Below are 19,864 nucleotides of genomic sequence, written 5' to 3' on the forward strand. Positions count from 1 at the left end.
CTCTCTTCTGCTTCTAACCAGCCAATAGATGACTTTCTCTCCTGCTTCTAACCAGCAAATGCATGACTCTCTTTCCTGCTTCTAACCAGCAATTACATGACTCTCTCTTCTGCTTCTAACCAGCAAATACATGACTCTCTCTCCTGCTTCTAACCAGCAATTGCATGACTCTCTCTCCTGCTTTTAACCAGCAAATACATGACTCTCTCTCCTGCAATTTACCAGCAAATAAATGACTTTCTCCTGCTTCTAACCAGTAAATGCACGACTCTCTCACCTGCTACTTACCAGCGAAAACATGACTCTCTCTCCTGCTTCTAACCAGCAATTACATGACTCTCTCTCCTGCTACTTAACAGTGAATACATGACTCTCTCCTGCTTCTAACCAGCAAATACATGACTCTGCTGCTACTTACCAGCGAATAAATGACTCTCTCCTGCTTCTAACCAGCAATTACATAACTCTCTCTCCTGCTTCTAACCAGCAAATACATGATTCTCTCTCCTGCTACTTACCAGCGAATAAATGACTCTCTCTTCTAACCAGTAAATACTCGACTCTATCATCTGCTACTTACCAGCGAATACATGACTCTCTCTCCTGCTTCTAACCAGCAAATACATGACTCTCACTCCTGCTTCTAACAAGCAATTACATGACTCTCTCTCCTGCTACTTACCAGTGAATACATGACTCTCTCCTGCTTCTAACCAGCAAATGAATGACTCTCCTGCTTCTAACCAGCAAATACATGACTCTATCTCCTGCTTCTAACCAAATACATGACTTTCTCTCCTGCTTCTGACCAGCAAATACATTACTCTCTCTATTGCTTCTAACCAGCAATTACATGACTCTCTCTCCTGCTTATGACCAGCAAATACAATACTCTCTCTCCTGCTTCTAACCAGCAAATACAATTCTCTCTCTCCTGCTACTTACCAGCAAATAAATGACTCTCTCTCCTGCTTCTTACCAGCAAATACATGACTCTCTCTCCAGATTCTAACCAGCAATTACATGACTCTCTCTCCTGCTTCTGACCAACTACATGACTCTCTCCTGCTTCTAACCAGCAAATACATTACTCTCTCTACTGCTTCTAACCAGAAATTACATGTCTCTCTCTCCTGCTTCTGACCAGCAAATACATGACTCTCTTTTGCTTCTAACCAGCAATTACATGACACTCTCTCCTGCTTCTAACCAGCAATTACATGACTATCTCCTGCTACTTACCAGCGAATAAATTACTCTCTCCTGCTTCTAACCAGCAAATACATGACTCTCTCTCCTGCTTCTAACCAGTAAATACACGACTCTCTCTCCTGCTTCTAACCAGCAAATACATGACTCTCTCTCCGGCTTCGAACCAGCAATTAAACAACTCTCTCTCCTGCTTCTAACCAGCAAATACAGGACTCTCTCCTGCTTCTAACCAAATACATGACTCTCTCTCCTACTTCTAACCAAATACATGACTCTCTCTCCTGCTTCTAACCAGCAAATACATTACTCTCTACTGCTTCTAACCAGCAATTGCATGACTCTCTCTCCTGCTTCTAACCAGCAAATACATGACTCTCTCTCTCCTGCTTCTAACCAGCAAATACATGACTCTCTCTCTACTGCTACTTACAAGCAATTACATGACTCTCACTCCTGCTTCTGACCAGGAAATACATTACTTTCTCTCCTGCTTCTGACCAGCAATTACATGACACTCTCTTCTGCTTCTAACCAGCAAATACATGACTTTCTCTCCTGCTTCTAACCAGCAAATGCATGACTCTCTCTCCTGCTTCTTACCAGCAAATGCATGACTCTCTCCTACTTCTAACCAGCAAATACATGACTCTCTCCTGCTTCTAACCAGCAATTACATGACACTCTCTCCTGCTTCTAACCAGCAATTATATAACTCTATCTCCTGCTACTTACCAGCGAATAAATTACTCTCTCCTGCTTCTAACCAGCAAATACATGACTCTCTCTCCTGCTTCTAACCAGCAAATACATGACTCTCTCTCCGGCTTCGAACCAGCAATTAAACAACTTTCTCTCCTGCTTCTAACCAGCAAATACAGGACTCTCTCCTGCTTCTAACCAAATACATGACTCTCTCTCCTGCTTCTAACCAAATACATGACTCTCTCTCCTGCTTCTAACCAGCAAATACATTACTCTCTACTGCTTCTAACCAGCAATTGCATGACTCTCTCTCCTGCTTCTAACCAGCAAATACACAACTCTCTCTCCTGCTTCTGACCAGCAATTACATGACTCTCTCTCCTGCTTCTAACCAGCAAATACATGACTCTCTCTCTACTGCTACTTACCAGCAATTACATGACTCTCACTCCTGCTTCTGACCAGGAAATACATTACTCTCTCTCCTGCTTCTGACCAGCAAATATATTACTCTCTCTTCTGCTTCTGACCAGCAATTACATGACTCTCTCTCCTGCTATTTACCAGCAAATGCATGACTCTCTCTCCTGCTACTTACCAGCAATTGCATAACTCTCCCTCCTGCTTCTGACCAGGAAATACATTACTTTCTCTCCTGCTTCTGACCAGCAATTACATGACACTCTCTTCTGCTTCTAACCAGCAAATACATGAATGTCTCCTGTTTCTAACCAAATACATGACTTTCTCTCCTGCTTCTCTCACGTTACAGACAATAACAGCACTGAGAGAATCACACATCTCCCTCTATAGTGAGTATGTCACATGTTACACACAGTAACAGCACAGAGAATCACACATCTCCCTCTATAGTGAGTATGTCACATGTTACAGTAACAGCACTGAGAGGATCACACATCTCCCTCTATAGTGAGTATGTCACATGTTACAGTAACAGCACTGAGAGAATCACACATCTCCCTCTATAGTGAGTATGTCACATGTTACAGTAACAGCACTGATAGAATCACACATCTCCCTCTATAGTGAGTATGTCACATGTTACACACAATAACAGCACTGAGAGGATCACACATCTCCCTCTATAGTGAGTATGTCACATGTTACAGTAACAGCACTGATAGAATCACACATCTCCCTCTATAGTGAGTATGTCACATGTTACACACAATAACAGCACTGAGGCACTGAGAGAAACACACAACTCCCCTTTATAGTAAATATGGTGCACATTACTTTTTTTTATTCAGCAAACAAAATGATTTACCTTCTTATACAGCCAGCTTTTTATGATCACCGGAGCATTTGGATTCCTTTTTATAGAATTTGACCTTTTCCCAAAATTATGAAGTTTTCCAGACGATCTAGATGTCTATACATGGGAGAAAAAGAGAAATATAAATTATATTTAATACATTAATGAGAGACGTAACCATCACTAGTAATACAATAGCTCTGTACTAGCAACAGGTCCCTCTGTTAGATGTTTAAGTGCTTCCTGCTGGTGTATCTCCCTACTAGAGGCTTTATAACCCATCTGATTCATCTCTTCTACACAGTTACACACACAATAACAGCACAGTTACACACACACACAATAACAGCACAGTTACACACACACACAATAACAGCACAGTTACACACACACACACACACACACACACACACAATAACAGCACAGTTACACACACACACACAATAACAGCACAGTTACACACACACACAATAACAGCACAGTTACACACACACACACACACAATAACAGCAAAGTTACACACACACACACACAATAACAGCACAGTTACACACACACACACACACACACAATAACAGCACAGTTACACACACACACAATAACAGCACAGTTACACACACACACAATAACAGCACAGTTACACACACACACACACAATAACAGCACAGTTACACACACACACACACAATAACAGCAGTTACACACACACACAATAACAGCACAGTTACACACACACACAATAACAGCACAGTTACACACACACACACACACACACACACACACAATAACAGCACAGTTACACACACACACACACACAATAACAGCACAGTTACACACACACACACACACACAATAACAGCACAGTTACACACACACAATAACAGCACAGTTACACACACACAATAACAGCACAGTTACACACACACAATAACAGCACAGTTACACACACACACACACACACACACACAATAACAGCACAGTTACACACACACTCACACACACACACACACACAATAACAGCACAGTTACACACACACTCAATAACAGCACAGTTACACACACAATAACAGCACATTTACACACACACAATAACAGCACATTTACACACACACAATAACAGCACAGTTACACACTCAATATAAGCACAGTTACACACTCAATATAAGCACAGTTACACACACACACAATAACAGCACAGTTGCACACACAATAACAGCACAGTTACACACACACAATAACAGCACAGTTACACACACACAATAACAGCACAGTTACACACACACAATAACAGCACAGTTACACACACACAATAACAGCACAGTTACACACACACAATAACAGCACAGTTACACACACACAATAACAGCACAGTTACACACACACAATAACAGCACAGTTACACACACACAATAACAGCACAGTTACACACACAATAACAGCACAGTTACACACACAATAACAGCACAGTTACACACACAATAACAGCACAGTTACACACACAATAACAGCACAGTTACACACACAATAACAGCACAGTTACACACACACTCAATAACAGCACAGTTACACACACACACAATAACAGCACAGTTACACACACACACAATAACAGCACAGTTACACACACACAATAACAGCACAGTTACACACACACACAATAACAGCACAGTTACACCCACACAATAACAGCACAGTTACACACACACACAATAACAGCACAGTTACACACACACGATAACAGCACAGTTACACACACACACAATAACAGCACAGTTGCACACACAATAACAGCACAGTTACACACACACAATAACAGCACAGTTACACACACACAATAACAGCACAGTTACACACACACAATAACAGCACAGTTACACACACACACACACACACACAATAACAGCACAGTTACACACACACTCACACACACACACACACAATAACAGCACAGTTACACACACACTCAATAACAGCACAGTTACACACACAATAACAGCACATTTACACACACACAATAACAGCACATTTACACACACACAATAACAGCACAGTTACACACTCAATATAAGCACAGTTACACACTCAATATAAGCACAGTTACACACACACACAATAACAGCACAGTTGCACACACAATAACAGCACAGTTACACACACACAATAACAGCACAGTTACACACACACAATAACAGCACAGTTACACACACACAATAACAGCACAGTTACACACACACAATAACAGCACAGTTACACACACAATAACAGCACAGTTACACACACACAATAACAGCACAGTTGCACACACAATAACAGCACAGTTACACACACACAATAACAGCACAGTTACACACACAATAACAGCACAGTTACACACACAATAACAGCACAGTTACACACACAATAACAGCACAGTTACACACACAATAACAGCACAGTTACACACACACTCAATAACAGCACAGTTACACACACACACAATAACAGCACAGTTACACACACACACAATAACAGCACAGTTACACACACACAATAACAGCACAGTTACACACACACACAATAACAGCACAGTTACACCCACACAATAACAGCACAGTTACACACACACACAATAACAGCACAGTTACACACACACGATAACAGCACAGTTACACACACACACACACACACAATAACAGCACAGTTGCACACACACAATAACAGCACAGTTACACACACACACAATAACAGCACAGTTACACACACACACAATAACAGCACAGTTACACACACACACAATAACAGCACAGTTACACACACACAATAACAGCACAGTTGCACACACACACAATAACAGCACAGTTGCACACACAATAACAGCACAGTTACACACACACACAATAACAGCACAGTTACACACACACAATAACAGCACAGTTACACACACACACACAATAACAGCACAGTTACACACACACACAATAACAGCACAGTTACACACACACACAATAACAGCACAGTTACACACACACACAATAACAGCACAGTTACACACACACACAATAACAGCACAGTTACACACACACAATAACAGCACAGTTACACACACACACACACAATAACAGCACAGTTGCACACACACAATAACAGCACAGTTACACACACACACAATAACAGCACAGTTACACACACACACAATAACAGCACAGTTACACACACACAATAACAGCACAGTTACACACACACACAATAACAGCACAGTTACACACACACGATAACAGCACAGTTACACACACACACACACAATAACAGCACAGTTGCACACACAATAACAGCACAGTTACACACACACACAATAACAGCACAGTTACACACACACGATAACAGCACAGTTACACACACACACACACAATAACAGCACAGTTGCACACACAATAACAGCACAGTTACACACACACAATAACAGCACAGTTACACACACACAATAACAGCACAGTTACACACACACAATAACAGCACAGTTACACACACAATAACAGCACAGTTACACACACACACACACAATAACAGCACAGTTACACACACACACACAATAACAGCACAGTTACACACACACACAATAACAGCACAGTTACACACACACACAATAACAGCACAGTTACACACACACAATAACAGCACAGTTGCACACACACACACAATAACAGCACAGTTGCACACACAATAACAGCACAGTTACACACACACAATAACAGCACAGTTACACACACACAATAACAGCACAGTTACACACACACAATAACAGCACAGTTACACACACACAATAACAGCACAGTTACACACACACAATAACAGCACAGTTACACACACACAATAACAGCACAGTTACACACACACAATAACAGCACAGTTACACACACACAATAACAGCACAATTACACACACACACACACACAATAACAGCACAGTCACACACACACACACACACAATAACAGCACAGTTACACACACACACAATAACAGCACAGTTACACACACACACACACACAATAATAGCACAGTTACACACACACAATAACAGCACAGTTGCACACACACACACAATAACAGCACAGTTGCACACACAATAACAGCACAGTTACACACACACAATAACAGCACAGTTACACACACACAATAACAGCACAGTTACACACACACAATAACAGCACAGTTACACACACACAATAACAGCACAGTTACACACACACACAATAACAGCACAGTTACACACACACACAATAACAGCACAGTTGCACACACACACACACACAATAACAGCACAGTTGCACACACACACACACACACAATAACAGCACAGTTGCACACACAATAACAGCACAGTTAAACACACACAATAACAGCACAGTTACACACACACAATAACAGCACAGTTACACACACACACAATAACAGCACAGTTACACACACACAATAACAGCACAGTTACACACACACACACACACACAATAACAGCACAGTTACACACACACACACAATAACAGCACAGTTACACACACACACACAATAACAGCACAGTTACACACACACACACAATAACAGCACAGTTACACACACACAATAACAGCACAGTTACACACACACACAATAACAGCACAGTTACACACACACACAATAACAGCACAGTTACACACACACAATAACAGCACAGTTACACACACACAATAACAGCACAGTTGCACACACACACAATAACAGCACAGTTACACACACACAATAACAGCACAGTTACACACACACACAATAACAGCACAGTTACACACACAATAACAGCACAGTTACACACACACAATAACAGCACAGTTACACACACAATAACAGCACAGTTACACACACGCAATAACAGCACATTTACACACACACAATAACAGCACAGTTACACACTCAATATAAGCACAGTTACACACACGCACACACAATAACAGCACAGTTACACACACACACAATAACAGCACAGTTACACACACACACAATAACAGCACAGTTACACACACACAATAACAGCACAGTTGCACACACACACAATAACAGCACAGTTACACACACACAATAACAGCACAGTTACACACACACACACAATAACAGCACAGTTACACACACACAATAACAGCACAGTTACACACACACACAAAAACAGCACAGTTATACACACACAATAACAGCACAGTTGCACACACAATAACAGCACAGTTACACACACACAATAACAGCACAGTTACACACACACAATAACAGCACAGTTACACACACACAATAACAGCACAGTTACACACACACAATAACAGCACAGTTACACACACAATAACAGCACAGTTACACACACACACACACAATAACAGCACAGTTACACACACACACACAATAACAGCACAGTTACACACACACACACAATAACAGCACAGTTACACACACACACAATAACAGCACAGTTACACACACACAATAACAGCACAGTTGCACACACACACACACACACAATAACAGCACAGTTGCACACACAATAACAGCACAGTTACACACACACAATAACAGCAGTTACACACACACAATAACAGCACAGTTACACACACACAAAAACAGCACAGTTACACACACACAAAACAGCACAGTTACACACACACAAAAACAACACAGTTACACACACACACACACAAAAACAGCACAGTTATACACACACAAAAACAGCACAGTTATACACACACAAAAACAGCACAGTTACACACACACACAAACAGCACAGTTACACACACACACAAAAACAGCACAGTTACACACACACAATACCAGCACAGTTACACACACACAATACCAGCACAGTTACACAAACACAATACCAGCAGTTACACACACAAACAATAAAAGCAGTTACACACACACAACAGCACAGTTACACACACACAATAACAGCACAGTTACAAAGTTACACACACAATAACAACACAGCTACACACAATAACAACACAGTTACACACACAAAAACAGCACAATTACACACACAAAAAACAGCAGTCACACACACACACAAAAACAGCACAGTTACACACACACACACACACACAATAACAGCACAGTTACACACACACACACACAATAACAGCACAGTTACACACACACACACAATAACAGCACAGTTACACACACAATAACAGCACAGTTACACACACAATAACAGCACAGTTACACACACACACACACAATAACAGCACAGTTACACACACACAATAACAGCAGTTACACACACACTCAATAACAGCACAGTTACACACACACTCAATAACAGCACAGTTACACACACACTCAATAACAGCACAGTTACACACACACAATAACAGCACAGTTACACACACACTCAATAACAGCACAGTTACACACACACACACAATAACAGCACATTTACACACACACAATAACAGCACAGTTATACACTCAATATAAGCACAGTTACACACACACACACTCAATAACAGCACAGTTACACACACAATAACAGCACAGTTACACACACACACAATAACAGCACAGTAACACACACACATACACACACAATAACAGCACAGTTACACACGCAATAACAGCACAGTTACACACACACACACACAATAAAAGCACAGTTACACACACAATAAAAGCACAGTTACACACACAAACAATAACAGCACAGTTACAAAGTTACACACACAATAACAGCACAGCTACACACAAAAACAGCACAGTTACACACACAATAACAGCACAGTTACACACACACAAAAACAGCACAGTTACACACACACAAAAACAGCACAGTTACACACACACAAAAACAGCACAGTTACACACACACAAAAACAGCACAGTTACACACACAAAAACAGCACAGTTACACACACACAAAAACAGCACAGTTACACACACACACACACACACAATAACAGCACAGTTACACACACAATAACAGCACAGTTACACACAAAATAACAGCACAGTTACACACACACACAATAACAGCACAGTTACACACACACACACACACACACGATAACAGCACATTTACACACACAATAACAGCACAGTCACACACACACAATAACAGCACAGTCACACACACACAATAACAGCACAGTTACACACACAATAACAGCACAGTTACACACACACAATAACAGCACAGTTACACACACACAATAACAGCACAGTTACACACACACAATAACAGCACATTTACACACACACAATAAAAGCACAGTTACACACTCAATATAAGCACAGTTACACACACACACAATAACAGCACAGTTACACACACACAATAAAAGCACATTTACACACACACTATAACAGCACAGTTACACACTCAATATAAGCACAGTTACACACACACACAATAACAGCACAGTTACACACACACAATAACAGCACAGTTACAAACACACACACAATAACAGCACAGTTACACACACACAAAAACAGCACAGTTACACACACACAAAAACAGCACAGTAACACGCACACAAAAACAGCACAGTAACACACACACAATAACAGCACAGTTACACACACACAATAACAGCACAGTTACACACAATAAAAGCACAGTTACACACAATAAAAGCACAGTTACACACAATAAAAGCACAGTTACACACACACAATAACAGCACAGTTACACACACACAATAACAGCACAGTTACACACACACAAAAACAGTACAGTTACACACACACAAAAACAGCACAGTTACACACACACAAAAACAGCACAGTTACACACACACAAAAACAGCACAGTTACACACACACACACAATAACAGCACAGTTACACACACAATAACAGCACAGTTACACACAAAATAACAGCACAGTTGCACACACACACAATAACAGCACAGTTACACACACACACACACACACACACACGATAACAGCACATTTACACACACAATAACAGCACAGTCACACACACACACAATAACAGCACAGTCACACACACACAATAACAGCACAGCTACACACAAAAACAGCACAGTTACACACACAATAACAGCACAGTTACACACACACAAAAACAGCACAGTTACACACACACAAAAACAGCAGTTACACACACACAAAAACAGGAGTTACACACACACAAAAACAGCACAGTTACACACACACACACAATAACAGCACAGTTACACACACAATAACAGCACAGTTACACACACAATAACAGCACAGTTACACACACAATAACAGCACAGTTACACACACAATAACAGCACAGTTACACACAAAATAACAGCACAGTTACACACACACAATAACAGCACAGTTACACACACACACACGATAACAGCACATTTACACACACAATAACAGCACAGTCACACACACACACACAATAACAGCACAGTCACACACACACAATAACAGCACAGTTACACACACACACAATAACAGCACAGTTACACACACACACAATAACAGCACAGTAACACACACACACACGATAACAGCACATTTACACACACAATAACAGCACAGTCACACACACACACACAATAACAGCACAGTTACACACACACACAATAACAGCACAGTTACACACACACACAATAACAGCACAGTTACACACACACACAATAACAGCACAGTAACACACACACACACACACACAACAGCACAGTTACACACACACAATAACAGCAGTGTTATACAGTCACACACACAATAACAGCGCAGTTACACACACACACAATAACAACAGTTACACACACACACAATACCAGCACAGTTACACACACACAATACCAGCACAGTTACACACACACAATACCAGCACAGTTACACACACACACACACAATACCAGCACAGTTACACACACACACACAATACCAGCACAGTTACACACACACAATAACACAATTTATGCTTACCTGATAAATGTATTTCTCTTGTGGTGTATCCAGTCCACGGATCATCCATTACTTGTGGGATATTCTCCTTCCCAACAGGAAGTTGCAAGAGGATCACCCACAGCAGAGCTGCTATATAGCTCCTCCCCTAACTGCCATATCCAGTCATTCGACCGAAACAAGCCGAGAAAGGAGAAACCATAGGGTGCAGTGGTGACTGTAGTTTAAATTAAAATTTAGACCTGCCTTAAAAGGACAGGGCGGGCCGTGGACTGGTTACACCACAAGAGAAATAAATTTATCAGGTAAGCATAAATTGTGTATTCTCTTGAAAGGTGTATCCAGTCCACGGATCATCCATTACTTGTGGGATACCAATACCAAAGCTAAAGTACACGGATGAAGGGAGGGACAAGGCAGGAACTTAAATGGAAGGAACCACTGCCTGTAAGACCTTTCTCCCAAAAACAGCCTCCGAAGAAGCAAAAGTAATAAATTTGTAGAATTTTGAAAACATGTGAAGCGAAGACCAAGTCGCAGCCTTGCAAATCTGTTCAACAGAAGCCTCATTTTTAAGGCCCAGGTGGAAGCCACAGCTCTAGTAGAATGAGCTGTAATCCTTTCAGGAGGCTGCTGTCCAGCAGTCTCATAGGCTAAGCGTAGTATGTTCCGAAGCAAAAAAGAAAGAGAGGTTGCCGAAGCCTTTTGACCTCTCCTCTGTCCAGAGTAAACAACAAACAGGGAAGATGTTTGACGAAAAATCTTTAGTAGCTTGTAATTAAAACTTCAAAGCACGGACTACGTCCAGATTATGTAAAAGATGTTCCTTCTTTGAAGAAGGATTAGGACAAAATGATGGAACAAGAATCTCTTGATTGATATTCCTGTTAGAAACTACCTTAGGTAAAAACCCAGGTTTGGTACGCAGAACTACCTTATCTGAATGAAAAATCAGATAAGGAGAATCACAATGTAAGGCAGATAACTCTGAAACTCTTCGAGCTGAAGAGATAGCTACCAAAAACAGAACTTTCCAAGATAAAAGCTTGATATCTATGGAATGCAGAGGTTCAAACGGAACCCCTTGAAGAACTAAATTTAAACTCCATGGCGGAGCAACAGGTTTAAACACAGGCTTGATTCTAACTAAAGCCTGACAAAATGCCTGAATGTCTGGAACATCCGCCAGACGCTTGTGCAAAAGAATAGACAGAGCAGAAATCTGTCCCTTTAAGGAACTAGCTGACAATCAATTCTCCAATCCTTCTTGGAGAAAAGATAATATCCTGGGAATCCTGACTTTACTCCATGAGTAACCCTTGGATTCACACCAATGAAGATATTTACCTCATAGCTCATGATAGATTTTCCTGGTGACAGGCTTTTGAGCCTGAATTAAGGTATCAATGACCGACTCGGAGAAACCACGTTTTGATAAAATCAAGCGTTCAATCTCCAAGCAGTCAGACGCAGAGAAATTAGATTTGGATGGTTGAAAGGACCCTGAAGTAGAAGGTCCTGCCTCAGCGGCAGAGTCAATGGTGGAAGGGATGACATGTCCACCAGATCTGCATACCAAGTCCTGCGTGGCCACGCAGGTGCTATCAAAATCACCGAAGCTCTCTCCTGCTTGATCTTGGCAATCAGACGAGGGAGCAGAGGAAACGGTGGAAACACATAAGCCAGGTTGAAGGACCAAGGCGCTGCTAGAGCATCTATCAGCGCTGCCTTGGGATCCCTGGACCTGGATCCGTAACAAGGAAGCTTGGCGTTCTGACGAGACGCCATGAAATCCAGTTCTGGTTTGCCCCAAAGTTGAATCAACTGTGCAAACACCTCCGGATGGAGTTCCCACTCCCCCGGATGAAAAGTCTGTCGACTTAGAAAATCCGCCTCCCTGTTCTCTACTCCTGGGATATGGATAGCTGATAGATGGCAAGAGTGAACCTCTGCCCATAGAATTATTTTTGAAACCTCCAACATTGCTAGGGAACTCCTTGTTCCCCCTTGATGGTTGATGTAGGCTACAGTCGTGATATTATAAATAAAAAGAGAGAAGCGCTCAACCTGGGAATGAACAATAGCATAATAGCTTGTTCTATGGCTAGTTACCACCCTAGAAGCAGCCTCTTTTTGCTCAACATGTGCCTTTCACAGAAAAGAACTTTCCTGTAGCATATCAGTCTGATCCTGACTTCACAGTACAGTCCAGCTCCGAAATACCAGGCAATCCCTTTCTGAACAAGAGAAACAGCAAAACCCCAGACGTATGTTTCGGCCTATTGTGGGCCTCGTCAGTGAGGTGCAGCCATATCCCTCTAGGCACACTGAGCAACGGGTCCACGTCTGGATTCCCGCATCACACTTAGGGAGACTTCCCTAAGTGTCATAATTTGCATAAATAAAAAGAGAGAAGCGCTCAACCTGGGAACGAACAATAGCATAATAGCATGTTCTATGGCTAGTTACCACCCTAGAAGCAGCCTCTTTTTGCTCAACATGTGCCTTTCACAGAAAAGAACTTTCCTGTAGCATATCAGTCTGATCCTGACTTCACAGTACAGTCCAGCCCCGAAATACCAGGCAATCCCTTTCTGAACAAGAGAAACAGCAAAACCCCAGACGTACGTTTCGGCCTATTGTGGGCCTCGTCAGTGAGGTGCAGCCATATCCCTCTAGGCACACTGAGCAACGGGTCCACGTCTGGATTCCTGCATCACACTTAGGGAGACTTCCCTAAGTGTCATAATTTGCATAAATAAAAAGAGAGAAGCGCTCAACCTGGGAACGAACAATAGCATAATAGCTTGTTCTATGGCTAGTTACCACCCTAGAAGCAGCCTCTTTTTGCTCAACATGTGCCTTTCACAGAAAAGAACTTTCCTGTAGCATATCAGTCTGATCCTGACTTCACAGTACAGTCCAGCCCCGAAATACCAGGCAATCCCTTTCTGAACAAGAGAAACAGCAAAACCCCAGACGTACGTTTCGGCCTATTGTGGGCCTCGTCAGTGAGGTGCAGCCATATCCCTCTAGGCACACTGAGCAACGGGTCCACGTCTGGATTCCTGCATCACACTTAGAGAGACTTCCCTAAGTGTCATAATTTGCATAAATAAAAAGATATTGTCCGACTGAAATCTGATGAACCTGACCGCAGCAAGCCGAGGCCAAGCCTGAAGAGCATTGAATATCGCTCTTAGTTCCTGAATGTTTATCGGAAGGAGTGTCTCCTCCTGAGTCCACGAGCCCTGAGCATTCAGGGAGTTCCAGACTGCACCCCAGCCCAGAAGGCTGGCATCTGTCGTTACTATTGTCCAATCTGGCCTACGGAAGGTCATACCCTTGGACAGATGGACCCGAGATAGCCACCAGCTAAGAGAATCTCTGGTCTCTTGATCCAGATTTAGTAGAGGGGACAAATCTGTGTAATCCCCATTCCACTGACTGAGCATGCAAAGTTGCAACGGTCTGAGATGTAGGCGGGCAAACGGCACTATGTCCATTGCCGCTACCATTAAGCCGATTACTTCCATACACTGAGCCACTGAAGGGCGAGAAGTAGAATAAAGAACACGGCAGGAATTTAGAAGTTTTGACAACCTGGCCTCTGTCAGGTAAATCTTAATTTCTACAGAAACTATCAGAGTTCCTAGGAAGGAAACTCTTGTGAGAGGGGATAGAGAACTCTTTTCTTCGTTCACTTTCCACCCATGAGACCTCAGGAATGCCAGCACAATGTCCGTATGGGACCTGGCGATTTGAAAATTCGACACCTGTATCAGAATGTCGTCTAGGTAAGGGGCTACTGCTATACCCCGCAGCCGTAGGACCGCTAGGAGTGACCCTAGAACCTTCGTAAAGATTCTTGGTGCCGTAGCTAACCCAAAGGGAAGAGCCACAAACTGGTAATGCCTGTCTAGGAAGGCGAACCTGAGAAACCGATGATGATCTCTGTGTATCGGAATGTGAAGATAAGCATCCTTTAAGTCCACGGTAGTCATATATTGACCCTCCTGGATCATAGGTAGGATAGTTCGAATAGTCTCCATCTTGAAGGATGGGACCCTGAGAAATTTGTTTAGGATCTTGAGATCTAAGATTGGTCTGAAAGCTCCCTCTTTCTTGGGAACTACAAACAGATTTGAATAGAAGCCTTGCCCCTGTTCCTCCTTTGGAACTGGGTGGATCACTCCCATAACTAGGAGGTCTTGAACACAATGTAAGAATGCCTCTCTCTTTATCTGGTTTGCAGATAATTGTGAGAGATGAAATCTTCCTTTTGGGGAAGAAGCTTTGAAGTCCAGAAGATATCCCTGGGACACAATTTCCAACGCCCAGGGATCCTGGACATCTCTTGCCCAAGCCTGGGCGAAGAGAGAAAGTCTGCCCCCTACTAGATCCGTTATCGGATCGGGGGCTGATCTTTCATGCTGTCTTAGAGGCAGCAGCAGGTTTTTTGGCCTGCTTTCCTTTGTTCCAAGCCTGGTTAGGTCTCCAGACCGGCTTGGACTGGGCAAAATTTCCCTCTTGTTTTGTATTAGAGGAAGCTGAAGCTGCGCCACTCTTGAAGTTTCGAAAGGCACGAAAATTAGGCTGTTTGGTCCTTAATTTGTTGGACCTATCTTGAGGAAGGGCGTGACCTTTTCCTCCAGTAATATTAGAAATGATCTCTTTCAGTCCAGGCCCGAATAGGGTCTGCCCCTTGAAGGGAATGTTGAGAAGCTTAGACTTTGAAGTAACGTCAGCTGACCAGGATTTAAGCCATAGCGCCCTACGTGCCTGAATAGCAAAACCTGAATTTTTAGCCGTTAGCTTCGTTAAATGAACAACGGCGTCAGAAACAAATGAATTCGCTAGTTTAAGAACCCTAAGCTTGTCAATAATATCTTCCAACAGGGTTTCAACCTGTAGAGCCTCCTCTAGAGACTCAAACCAGAAAGCCGCAGCAGCAGTGACTGGGGCAATGCATGCAAGAGGTTGGAGAATAAAACCTTGTTGAATAAAAATTTTCTTAAGGTAACCCTCTAATTTTTTGTCCATTGGATCTAGAAAAGCACAACTGTCCTCGACAGGGATAGTGGTACGCTTAGCTAGAGTAGAAACTGCTCCCTCCACCTTAGGGACCGTCTGCCACAAGTCCCGTGTAGCGGCGTCTATGGGAAACATCTTTTTTAAAAACAGGAGGGGGAGAGAACGGTACACCTGGTCTATCCCATTCCTTAGTAATAATTTCAGAAAACCTCTTAGGGATTGGAAAAACATCAGTGTAAATAGGTACTGCATAGTATTTATCCAATCTACATAATTTCTCTGGGACTACAATAGCGTCACAGTCGTCCAGAGTTGCTAAGACCTCCCTGAGCAAGATGGGGAGGTGTTCAAGATTAAATTTAAATGTAGACATATCAGAATCAGATTGAAGTATCTTCCCTGAATCAGAAAATTCACCCACAGATTGAAGCTCCCCTGCTTCAGCTTCATTATATTGTGAGGGTGTATCAGAGATAGCTACTAAAGCGTCAGAGAGCTCTGTATTTATTCTAGTCCCAGAGCTGTCTCGCTTTCCTTGTAATCCTGGCAGTTTAGATAATACCTCTGTAAGGGTATGACTCATAACTGCCGCCATGTCTTGTAAGGTATATGCAATGGGTGCGCTAGATGTACTTGGGGTCCCCTGAGCGGGAGTTATAGGTTCTGACACGTGGGGAGAGTTAGACGGCGTAACGTCCTCCTTGTCAATTTCTTCTGGTGATAAATTTTTTAAAGCCAGAATATGGTCTTTGTAATCTATAGTAAAATCAGTGCATTTGGTACACATTCAAAGAGGGGGTTCCACAATGGCTTCTAAACATAATGAACAATGAGTTTCCTCTATGTCAGACATGTTTAAACAGACTAGTAATGAGACCAGCAAGCTTGGAAAACACTTTAATAACTTTAAACAAGCAAAAAATAAAAACGGTACTGTGCCTTTAAGAGAAAAAAACAATCACAGAAACTGCAAAACAGTGAAAAAAGCAGTAAATTCTACGAAATATTCACAGTGTGTATAATAGACTGAAATAGCATTGCACCCATTTGCAAATGGATGATTAACCCCTTAGTTTCAAAACCGGATCAAAAAAATGATATAACCGTTTTTAAACAGTCATAACCAACTGCCACAGCTCTACTGTGGCTCCTACCTGCCCATACAATGACTTTGGAAGGCACAAAAACCCTTTAGAGGGGTCCTAAATGTCAGGGGACTCCTTCAGGGAAGCTGGATGTCTCAAGCTGCAAAAACTACTAGGGCGCGAAAATAGGAACCTCCCAACATGTACTCACAGTGAGAGGGCCTTAAAAAACTATCCCTAGGCAAAATCTAGTCAGCCATGTGGAAAAACTGGGCCCCAGAATAAAGTTTTATCACCATTAGTAATAAACGTTTATATACATCAAGCAAACGTTAAATCTATTAAGTAATGAAAGTAAATAACAAAAAACAAAATTTATGCTTACCTGATAAATTCCTTTCTCCTGCAGTGTGGTCAGTCCACGGGTCATCATTACTTCTGGGATATTAACTCCTCCCCAACAGGAAGTGCAAGAGGATTCACCCAGCAGAGCTGCTACATAGCTCCTCCCCTCTACGTCACCTCCAGTCATTCGACCAAGGACCAACGAGAAAGGAGAAGCCAAAGGGTGTAGTGGTGACTGGAGTATAATTCAAATTTTTTTTACCTGCCATAAAAAACAGGGCGGGCCGTGGACTGACCACACTACAGGAGAAAGGAATTTATCAGGTAAGCATAAATTTTGTTTTCTCCTGTTAAGTGTGGTCAGTCCACGGGTCATCATTACTTCTGGGATACCAATACCAAAGCTAAAGTACACGGATGACGGGAGGGACAGGCAGGCTCTTTATACGGAAGGAACCACTGCCTGAAGAACCTTTCTCCCAAAAACAGCCTCCGAAGAAGCAAAAGTGTCAAATTTGTAAAATTTGGAAAAAGTATGAAGAGAAGACCAAGTTGCAGCCTTGCAAATCTGTTCAACAGAAGCCTCATTCTTAAAGGCCCAAGTGGAAGCCACAGCTCTAGTAGAATGAGCTGTAATTCTTTCAGGAGGCTGCTGTCCAGCAGTCTCATAAGCTAAACAAATTATGCTACGAAGCCAAAAAGAAAGAGAGGTAGCGGAAGCTTTTTGACCTCTCCTCTGCCCAGAGTAAATGACAAACAGAGAAGACGTTTGTCGAAATTCCTTAGTTGCCTGTAAGTAAAATTTTAGAGCACGGACTACATCCAGGTTGTGCAGTAGACGTTCCTTCTTTGAAGAAGGATTTGGGCATAAAGAAGGAACAACAATCTCTTGATTGATATTCCTGTTAGTAACTACCTTAGGTAAGAACCCAGGTTTAGTACGCAGGACTACCTTATCCGAATGAAAAATCAAATAAGGAGAATCACAATGTAAGGCTGATAATTCAGAGACTCTTCGAGCCGAGGAAATAGCCATTAAAAATAGAACTTTCCAAGATAACAACTTTATATCAATGGAATGAAGGGGTTCAAACGGAACGCCCTGTAAAACATTAAGAACAAGGTTTAAACTCCATGGTGGAGCAACAGTTTTAAACACAGGCTTAATTCTGGCCAAAGCCTGACAAAAAGCCTGGACGTCAGGAACTTCTGACAGACGTTTGTGTAACAGAATGGACAGAGCTGAGATCTGTCCCTTTAATGAACTAGCAGATAAACCCTTTTCTAAACCTTCTT

General features: G+C 42.2%; 1 protein-coding gene across 2 annotated transcripts in view; it reads right to left on the minus strand.

Moving 5' to 3' along the window:
• PLEKHA5 (pleckstrin homology domain containing A5) overlaps positions 1-19,864 on the minus strand; it is a 1,264,477-nt gene that overhangs the window by 636,141 nt on the left and 608,472 nt on the right. For both annotated transcript variants that reach the window (XM_053719122.1, XM_053719123.1), the window contains exon 6: positions 3,203-3,307. In XM_053719122.1, coding sequence (XP_053575097.1) covers positions 3,203-3,307 — 105 coding nt within the window. The remainder of the gene's footprint in view (positions 1-3,202; positions 3,308-19,864) is intronic.

Source organism: Bombina bombina, chromosome 6 (genome assembly GCF_027579735.1).
Source record: "Bombina bombina isolate aBomBom1 chromosome 6, aBomBom1.pri, whole genome shotgun sequence".
Lineage (NCBI taxonomy): Eukaryota > Metazoa > Chordata > Amphibia > Anura > Bombinatoridae > Bombina > Bombina bombina.